The following is a 10,025-nucleotide window of genomic DNA, read 5'->3' on the forward strand; positions in this document are numbered from 1 at the left end:
CCCTGGTCAGGGATCTAAGATCCCACATGCTGTGTGATGCGGGAAAGAAAGAGAGAGAGAGAAAGAAAGAAAGGGAAAGAAAGAGAAAGGAAGAAAGGAAGGAAAGGAAGGAAGGAAGAAAGAAAAAGAGAGAAAAAGCCATCAGGGAGTTCAGGTTTTCTGAGCATTAGCTGCTTGTTCTCCTTGTTTGTCACCCTGCAATAAATGTTGTACTTTTCTTCACCAAAACCCCGTGTCAGTAGATTGGCTTTGCTGCAGGCGAATAGACCCAAGTTTGGTTTGGTAACGCCTTGAAGAGATATCTGCACATCCACATTCATCAGAGCATTATTTACATTAGCAAAGACATGGAAACAACCTAAGTGTTCATCAATGGATGAATGGATAAAGAAGTTATTATACACACACACACACACACACACACACACACCAATGGAATATTATTCAGCCATTAAAAAGGAACTCCTTGTTGCCTATGGTCCAGCAATCCCACTCCTAGGCATCTATCTGGACAAAATTATAATTCGAAAAGATACATGTATCCCAATGTTCATTGAAACACTATTTACAATAACCAAGACATGGAAACAACCTAAATGTCCATCAACAGATGACTGGATAAAGAAGATGTGGTATATATATACAATGGAATACTATTCAGCCATAAAGAAGAATGAAATACTGCCATTTGCAGCAACATGGATGGACCTAGAGATTATCATACTAAGTGAAGGAAGTCAGAAAAAGGATGACAAATACCATATGATATCACTTATATGTGGAATCTAAAATACGACACAAATGAACCTATTAAACAGAAACAGATTCACAGACATAGAGAACAGACTTGTGGTTGCCAAGGGGGAGGGGGGAGGGGGAAGAGAAGGATTGGGAGTTTGGGATTAACAGATGCAAACTATTATATATAGAATGGATAAACAGCAAGCTCCTACTGTATAGCACAGGGAACTATATTCAATATCCTCTGATAAACCATAGTGGGAAAGAATATATATGTGTGTATAACTGAATCACTTTGCTGTATAGCAGAAATTAACACAACATTGTAAATTAACTATACTTCAATAAAATAATTTTTTTAAAAAAAGAGAGAGATGCCAGAGACGTTACTTTCTCTCCCTACCAGCTGAGGTCACAGTGAGAAGGTGGCCATCTACAAGCCAGAAAGGGACAGCTATCACCAGAAACCGACCATCGACCATGCTAGCATCCTGATCTTGAACTTCCATCCTCCAGAACTGTAAGAAATAAATTTCTGTTTCTCTGGAGGACCCTGACAGATGCAGCCATCTAAGCTTTTTGAGGATTTACTAAGCGTCAGTCGCTAATTCTACAGGGGAAAATGGAGTGAGAGTCTGAGCCACCCCAGAGAAGAAGTGCCAAACCCAGTGAGGTAGTGGGCAAACGTCAATGGAATCCCAGTTAAGGGACTTGAACTATTCTCCAAGGCCCAGATATTAGAAAAGGAGAGACGGTTCTCTTTTTTACTTAACATGCCGTATTAGACATGTGATTGAGAACTGATTATTACTCTGGGCTTTAGTCATGTGTTAGTAAAAAGGTATTATATTTTGTCTTGAGGAATAAATTGAAATATGTGCACGCTGAACAGTAAATTTTGTCTGTGATGTTTATGTAGGTATACTGATCCAGGGGTGCCAGACTGACATTATGCAGTAGATACCTGTGACAAAAACATTTACTGTTAACCGATGATTCCACCCACATTTCCCAGCTGCCTTTCAGTTAGACAGGGCATGTGACTAGTCCTGGCCAATGGGTTGTGAGTAGAAATGACTGTGTCAAACCCTAGGCCACAACAGAGAAAAAGGAAAGTGAGTTCTCCATGCCCTTTCTTCCCACATGGCAACAATGGGAGCCCTCTTGTTTCTCATGTTACAGCCACAAGATGTTGGTGTGTGAGCCGTGCAGTGTCTACGTGGAGCGAACCTCCCACAGATCTTCAATGGACATTAAATGTAAGCAAGTGGGAAACGTAGTTGTATTAATCCATTGAGATTTGAGGGTTGTAATATGTTACTGCCTCATAGCCCAGTCCATCTTGTCCACATACAACTGTGGCTGTCACTAGGAGTAGAGATGCAAATCCCTGGAGTCACCTTTGGAAGTAGACCACGGCTTATAGAAAACAGGTTGGGGAAGCCTCTTCAGGAGTGAACGTTTAAATGCTAATTAGACTGGGAATGAGGTTGCACAGCCTTCCAGCTGGTTTTACCTAAATCATGACTAGTCACTCCTTAGGCAGTTTTCTGGAATGGTATATGAGAGAAACAGAGAAAAGTTTCTCATATATTTTGTGAAGTCTATGGGTAGGACCGATGTACTCCATGTTACTACTGAAGCCCAGTCACAGATATAATTATGAACATGTGAGGGCATACGTTACGGAATAATAAGTCAATTGTAAGCAAAAGTTGAAGTGACCATAGTTGTTCTTATTGGCTGTCAGACAGAAGTGTCTGGATCACAATGCCGACTTATCCCTTTAAGAAACTTCTTGAGCAGATGAGACACCCTGCTAAAGAATCTTTGAAAATGAGACAGATTTTAATGTTGTAAGTGGCCCCAGATGAAAATTTGAATGGCAGACGGTTTTTTTGACACCTCAATCTCTTTATGATGGTCGCATTCTGGGGTCATGCACAGGAGAGGGGGAACATGTTCCACTGGACTGAAAGTCTCGTTGGTGATGGGTGCTCCCAGGCTAGAGCATCCCAACAGAGAGCCTGTAGCAAATGGCTATGCAAGGTAGGAATCAAAGGCGGGAGACAGAAAAGGTCTCTGGGGGGGTCATCAAACGTCGTGCTGGGAAAGGTTGCCTCTGATCAGAAACAAGATGTGAACACTTGGTTTATAATGATTCCAAAGCTGTCAACAGCAATGAGGCAGTGGGAAAAAGCCTGAGAAAGCCACTTTGGCTTGCGGACCTGGAGGGAGAGCGATGTTGGAAGCCTTAGCAGATTATTGCAAATGACATCAGTGACGTGAAGAAACGGATGGGCCACTAGGGGCAGGGGTGGGAAGATATCTGGAGAAACTGTCACTGCTAGAGTGTGGTGGAGGCTGCTTCAAGCCCTGGTATGAAATCTGGTGCGTAGGGTGGGCCACCAAAACCTGGGGAAATAGGCACCCCCAGCAAGGTGGCACATTCCTACTGCTAGTTTACAGTAATTACTCCTGCAGAACAATTCTAAATTCATGAAGATATTGCTCATTATGTTTAAAATTTGTAATCACTAGCCATCCCTCCCAATGGATTCCATTTAATGGAATCACATGGGAAGGCATGAATTGCTTGAGAGTATCAGTTCTGAAATGAGCAGCAAGTGCACTGGAAAGGCCACCGTTGTCCATTTAAAACAGAGGCTGTGAACAAGGGCCTCAGAGATACTGGTATCGTGGTGAAGGAGAATTAATGACAACATAACAGAAAGTGATAAGAAAAAGGTCAAGATGTGTCAGTAGGTGTGCCCTCTGAGACTTATACGTAGAGTGGCAAACAGAATTATCTAAACTATTTAAGGTAAAGTTTGGCGGATCTCTTGCTGTTGGATTCTGATCTCCTTCAGTAGCCTGGTGGCATAGTGGGTTTGTGGAGGACTGGGCTTTAGTACCCTGAATAAAATCAAAAAAGGAATAAGCTATTCAAATGTAACTGCAGACCTCCACGATACTGTGCACCAGAGGGAAAAATATTAATGCTTATTGATGAGAGTTTTGTACTGCGAAGTTAAATAAAGTTAAATACTACCTGTAATACAGGTAGTATTAGTACATTTATAGTATGACTTTATTTCCTGATGTAATAAGCCTTATGAGTCATGTACTTTTTCCAAGTTCTGTTTGCACAACAAAGTTCGGGCTGTATTTGAGATGTAGTGGCCAACTAAAGCAGGCACCATTGATGCCCTATCTAATATCCCCTAGACTCACCTCTGAGTTCACCTGCAGCTGTGGTAAAGAGCTTCCAGCGTGATTGCAGCTCCCCATTCCAAGTGCCTGCTTCTCTGCCTGAGGGCTGTCTGAAGCATCAGGGGAATTTGCTGAGCCACACACAGAAGCAACTCAAAGGATAAGACAGTTAATGTTCCAGAAACAGTGTTTCCCTGGTGGTGCAGTGGTTAAGAATCCACCTGCCAATGCAGGGGACACGGGTTCAATCCCTGGTCCAGGAAGAGCAACTAAGCCCGTGTGCCACAACTACTGAGCCTGCTCTGTAGAGCCCATGAGCCACAACTGCTGAGCCCACGTGCCACAACTACAGAAGCCCACGCACCTAGATGCCGTGCTCTGCAACAAGAGAAGCCACCGCAGTGAGAAGCCCGTGCACTGCAGTGAAGAGTAGCCCCCACTCGCTGCAACTAGAGAAAGCTCACATGCAGCAACGAAGACCCAACACAGCCAAAAATAAATAAATAAACATTTGAAGAAGAAGAAAAAAAGTTCCAGAAGCAATTCCTGACAGTTGGGGAAGGGAGAATGGTGGATTACTGCCCCAGCCTCCCAGCCTGCAGTGGAACAATTCTGAGATGCCCTCTACACAGTTTCTCAGAGAGTAATCAGAACAGTTGAGCCCTGGGACTTCCCTGGTGGCACAGTGGATAAGACTCCGTGCTCCCAGTGCAGGGGGGCCCAGGTTCGATCCCTGGTCAGGGAACAAGATCCCACATGCATGCTGCAACTAAGAGTTTGCATGCCACAACTAAGGAGACTGCAAGCCACAACTAAGGAGCCCATGTGCCGCAACTAAGGAGCCCGTCTGCTGCAAGTAACACCCTGTGCAACCAAATAAATTTAAAAAAAGAACAATTGAGCCCTAATCATGCACTGTGCTAATCTGCTCATTAACGCACTGTTTCTTAGCCTTTCTACCTTCCCTGTCTCATTTTCCCCACACCCACATGTGCTTCCTGGGATCACCTGGACCCAAGTCCTTGTATCAGGGTCTGTATTAGTCAGGTTTCTCTGGAGAAATAGAACCAGTAGGATAGATAGATCAATCTATTTCTCTATATCCATATCTATAGCTCCACGTCTATAGCTATATATCTATATCTACATCTATATCTATGTATCTATATAGAAAGATTATAAGGAAATGGCTCACGTGATTATGGAGGCGGGCAAGTCTAAAATCTGCAGAGCAAATGTTGCAGTTCAAGGCCAAAAGCAGGCAGGCTGCTACAGGCCCAGGAAGAGTCAATACGCCAGTGCAATGGCTGTCGGGCAGGAGAATCCTCTATTACTCAGGGGAAGGTCAGCGTTTTGTTATATTCAGGACTTCAGCTGAATGGATGAGGCCCACCCACATTATAGAGGGCAATCTGCTTTACTCAGTCTACTAGTTTATATGTTAATTTTATCCCAAAATACCCTCACAAAATACTCAGGATAACATTTAACCAAATATCTGGGCATCCTGTGGTCCAGTCTAGTTGACACACAAAATTAACCATTACAGGGTCTGATTTGGGGGAAATCCAAACCAAGGCACCAAGCATAGCTCATCAATTTGGAGAAGCGCCCCTTGTAACGAGAGTAGAAACCTCTAAGGAGAGTGTTTAATGTGGACCATACACCTCAGGAACCATACGTGCACTCTCTGACCCCTTGTCAACACTCCAACACATAGGCTTCTGGCCCACATTAAGGAGGCATTTTGGCCAGAAGGGAAAACCAGACCTGGTGTCGATGTCCGTGAATTTGAGACAGAAAGACTCCGGGTCCAGGATGGAATGAAAGCTTTGCTGTGTGGGCTCTGCCTGACATTTGCCCTAATATTCGGTTACATTTTGTCCCTCTCTGGACCAGGCACTTAGCCCCACTAATAGGGAGGTCCACCGATTGCTTACACCACCTACCTACACCATCTTGTGTTGCTCCTGGTTGAGCCCAAAGCAAGCGCCAGTAGCTTAGCCGGCCCCCGTTGGTGTTGCTGTCCGTGGTCCTGACAGAAGGAGCAAGCCTCTGCGTTGACACCTGTTTTGCTGTCCATGGTGCTGCCTAATGATTTTTTTAAAAAATTATTTTATTTTATTTATTTATTTTTGGCTGCGTTGGGTCTTCATTGATGCGCACAGGCTTTCTCTAGTTGCCTGTGAATGGGGGCTACTCTTCATTGCGGTGCGCAGGCTTCTCATTGCGGTGGTTTCTCTTGCTGCAGAGCATGGGCTCTAGGTGTGTGGGCTTCAGTAGTTGTGGCACCCAGGCTCAGTAGTTGTGGCTCATGGGCTCTACAGCGCAGGCTCAGTAGTTGTGGCGCACAGGCTTTGTTATTTCATGGCAATGTGGGATCTTCCCAGACCAGGGCTCAAACCCATGTCCCCTGCTGTGGCAGGTGGATTCTTAACCACTGCGCCACCAGGGAAGTCCAATGATTCTTTTTTTATGCTCAGGAAGATGCTGCATATTGAAAGAGCAGGTTTTTGAAACGTAGACTAGAATTCAATGATAAACATGAGATTCTGGCTCTTGCTGATGTGTGTTATAGGATTTAGTGCTCTGGTGTATGTGTCCCCATTCAAACCGAAGAATCAATATTTTCTTGCTGCCCCATATTCCCAGAACAGGTTCTAGGATTTAGCACAGTTGATGGAAAAGAGCAGAGCTAAATAGAGAGCAATCAGGGCTGAAGCTTGCAGGCTATTAACCACATCAGGGGAGTCACTATCCTTTGGAAATCCCTGGCTTGGAATTTTCCTCTTTTGGACTTCCTATGTCCAACCTAGCAGAAAGTCTTGTGGATTCTATCTTCTAGATAGCTCTTAGATTAGGCTACTTCATCTCACCTCGGCCAACACTTCCATGACAATGATGATCATCACCACTACTACCATCACTACCTTCACTCTTCTAATTACCATTATTTCTTGCTGGGATCATCCCTTTAGGATAAAAATTTCCAAGTGGAATAACTCAGTGGAAGTATAGGCACGTTGTTTAAGGGTTTGATAGAATATCTGTACCAAGGTGCATTTCCACCAACCTTGTAAAAGAGGGCCAGAGCCACTTTCAGGTGGCAAAAGAGCTATCAGCAACACATTTCAATTAAAGATTGACCAAAAGAAATACATTAAAAAACGAAACAGGGAGTTCCCTGGTGGTCTAGCGGTTAGAATCGGGCACTTTCACTGCCGTGACCTGGGTTCAATCCCTGGCGGGGAAACTGAGATCCTGCAAGCCAAAATTAATTAATTAATCAATCAATCAAGTAAGTAAAAAGCATAAAGAAAAAAGCTAATGCTTACAGAGCACCTAGCATGCACCATGGCTGGGCAAGTGTATGTGGTGCTTTAAAACAAACCTTTGTGGTACGTTCTGTTTTCAGATGGAATAATGAGACACAGGTCAAGAAACTTGCCCAAGTTCAGACAAGACCCTCGGAGAAGGTCAGGTAAGCTTTCTGAGACCACACAGCAAGCGAGTGGCGCAGCAAGTACTGAAGCCGATGTTTGCCCCCCGCTCTCCTGACAAGAACTGCCAGGGGTCCCTGAGGAAGCAGAAGATGGGGAAGAGGGAAGGGAGCAGGCTGCGTCTGCGCGCGTGCGGGGAAGTGGGGGCTTCCGGGGCTGCAGGGTCGCCATAGCGGGTGTGATGCAATCACGCCCGTCGCTGCGTCAAAGGGCGGCTCCAGGGATGCGGGGACTGCAGTAGAGCTGGTCCCCACCGCCGCCCACCTCGCCCCTGCCGCCCACCGCGGCTGACCCGGCAGGCAACCGCTGCCGCTAAGCTTCGTCCAGCGTCAGGACCACCGCCCCGGAGCCACCAGCGACCCCGACAACATCTCTCAGCCACCGGCGACCCTGACAACCGCCCCCAGGTACCGGCGGTCCCTGACAACCACTCCGAGCCACCGGTAACCCCTGACAACCGCCGCCAGCCCCCCCCCCCCGTCCCCTCCCCGGGCGCCCGGGGCGCGCCATGAAGTCGGCGGTGAGCGCGCGCGGTGGGGTGTCTGGCGGCCGCGGGGGCGGCTGCTGGGGCGGGGGGCGAGGAGGCGGGGGCAAAGGAGGAGGCGGGGGCAAAGGAGGAGGCGGGGGCAAAGGAGCAGGAGGCGATGGCGGCGGCGCGGGGGGCAAGGGCGGCTTCGGAGCGCGGACGCGCGGCTTCGGAGGTGGCAGGGGCCGGGGGCGCGGTGGCGGAGACGGCAGGGACCGCGGAGGCGGCGGGCAGCGGCGTGGCGTGGCCAAGAGCAAGAACCGCCGCAGGAAGGGCGTCACCACGGTATCCGTGGAACCGCACCGGCACGAGGGGGTCTTCATCTACCGCGGGGCGGAGGACGCTCTGGTCACACTGAACATGGTGCCCGGCCAGTCGGTGTACGGCGAGCGGCGGGTCACGGTGACCGAGGGCGGCGTGAAACAGGAGTACCGCACGTGGAACCCCTTCCGCTCCAAGCTGGCCGCGGCCATACTGGGCGGGGTCGACCAGATTCACATCAAGCCCAAGTCCAAAGTGCTGTACCTGGGGGCCGCCTCGGGGACCACCGTCTCCCACGTCTCCGACATCATCGGCCCTGATGGCCTAGTCTACGCGGTCGAGTTCTCCCACCGCGCCGGCCGCGATCTGGTCAACGTGGCCAAGAAGAGAACCAACATCATCCCAGTCCTCGAAGACGCCCGGCACCCCCTCAAGTACCGCATGCTCATCGGGATGGTGGACGTGATCTTTGCCGATGTGGCCCAGCCAGACCAGTCCCGCATCGTGGCTCTGAATGCCCACACCTTCCTGCGCAACGGGGGCCACTTCCTCATTTCCATCAAGGCCAATTGCATTGACTCCACCGCCTCTGCCGAGGCGGTGTTTGCTTCTGAGGTGAGGAAGTTGCAGCAGGAGAATTTGAAGCCTCAAGAGCAGCTGACCCTGGAGCCCTATGAGAGGGACCACGCTGTGGTCGTCGGGGTCTATCGGCCCCTTCCCAAGAGCGCCAACAAGTAGCAGCCCAGCTCGGGCTGTCCCTGAGATAATGCCTAAGACTGTGCTGTGTTCGGTGTTACTATATGTGTGTTTTCTTTGTGCACCGCTTTTCTATTAAATGGCATAAAGAAACAGTACCCAGGTGTATCAGTGAGGCCAGACTCAGTTATCCCCAAATCTCCAAATCCCCCAAACTCTAAAATAGCCAAGATAACAGGTGATAGGGGTCCATCCAGGATCAGCCTGGGGACTGTGCTTACTCCAATCACTCAGGGTCCCGACTCTTCGGGGCCCCTCTTCACTCATCACAGGGGCAGGGGAAGAGAGCTGGGAAAATAACGAGCTTATAAAATCCCCTTTGGAACTGAGGGGACGCTTCTTACACATTGACCGTGTCACGTGACCAAGCCTGACTCCAGGGAGTAGCATTGGATACTGATGGACAGTAGTATAGTCTAACACACCCAATCTGTCTGACTCCAAGCCAGAGTCCTAACCATAATATATATTTAGTACTTTACTCGTCAAGGAAGCCCTTTTGCTTTCCCTAGTATGAGTAATCAGCACACCAGCCCCAAGATGGCTTTGTTACCATTACCCTTTTACAGGGGAAGCCACAGAGCTTCTGAAGGTAAACTGGTTGCACAGCCAGTAAGGAGGTAGAACTTAACTGCCAGTCTTTGCGCCTCTAAAATCACTGCTATTTCCTGTACGCCAATGGGATCTTACCTCTCCCCGACATGGCCCACGCTGAACAGACCACAAGTCCTAACACAAGGACACACACACAGAGCAGGGCCCTCTGGCTTCTCTGTGTCCTTTCTCCACCTCCCTGTGGCACCCTTTTCTTCGATTTCAAAATAACAAAACAAGGCAGGGAGGTAGGATGCGAGTCCACCTCAAAAAGTATTCCCACCACAAGGCATAACACACCCAAAGTGGCATCACCAAGTGTCTCAGAAATAACCAGAAAAATGACTCCCAGAAAGTATCTGTCTTTGAAGGGCATTTTCTGCAGGCCCTGAATCTCAGTCCATTCAATTCTGGCTCTCAAAAGCAGCCCAAAG

At 48.2% G+C, this 10,025-nt stretch overlaps 1 protein-coding gene across 1 annotated transcript; it reads left to right on the forward strand.

The window, feature by feature from the left end:
* The first annotated feature begins 1,923 nt into the window (after positions 1-1,923).
* FBLL1 (fibrillarin like 1) lies at positions 1,924-9,139 on the forward strand. Its single transcript, XM_007110035.4, has 2 exons — positions 1,924-2,000; positions 7,370-9,139. The coding sequence occupies exon 2, from the start codon at positions 7,963-7,965 to the stop codon at positions 8,977-8,979; it is 1,017 nt and encodes a 338-aa protein (XP_007110097.2). The 5' UTR covers positions 1,924-2,000; positions 7,370-7,962; the 3' UTR covers positions 8,980-9,139.
* The last annotated feature ends 886 nt before the right edge of the window (positions 9,140-10,025 follow it).

This window comes from Physeter macrocephalus, chromosome 2, assembly GCF_002837175.3.
Source record: "Physeter macrocephalus isolate SW-GA chromosome 2, ASM283717v5, whole genome shotgun sequence".
Lineage (NCBI taxonomy): Eukaryota > Metazoa > Chordata > Mammalia > Artiodactyla > Physeteridae > Physeter > Physeter macrocephalus.

Coding starts and splice junctions, on each gene's coding strand:
- FBLL1 (XM_007110035.4), top strand. CDS start 7,963: ATGAAGTCGGCGGTGAGCGCGCGCGGTGGGGTGTCTGGCGGCCGCGGG.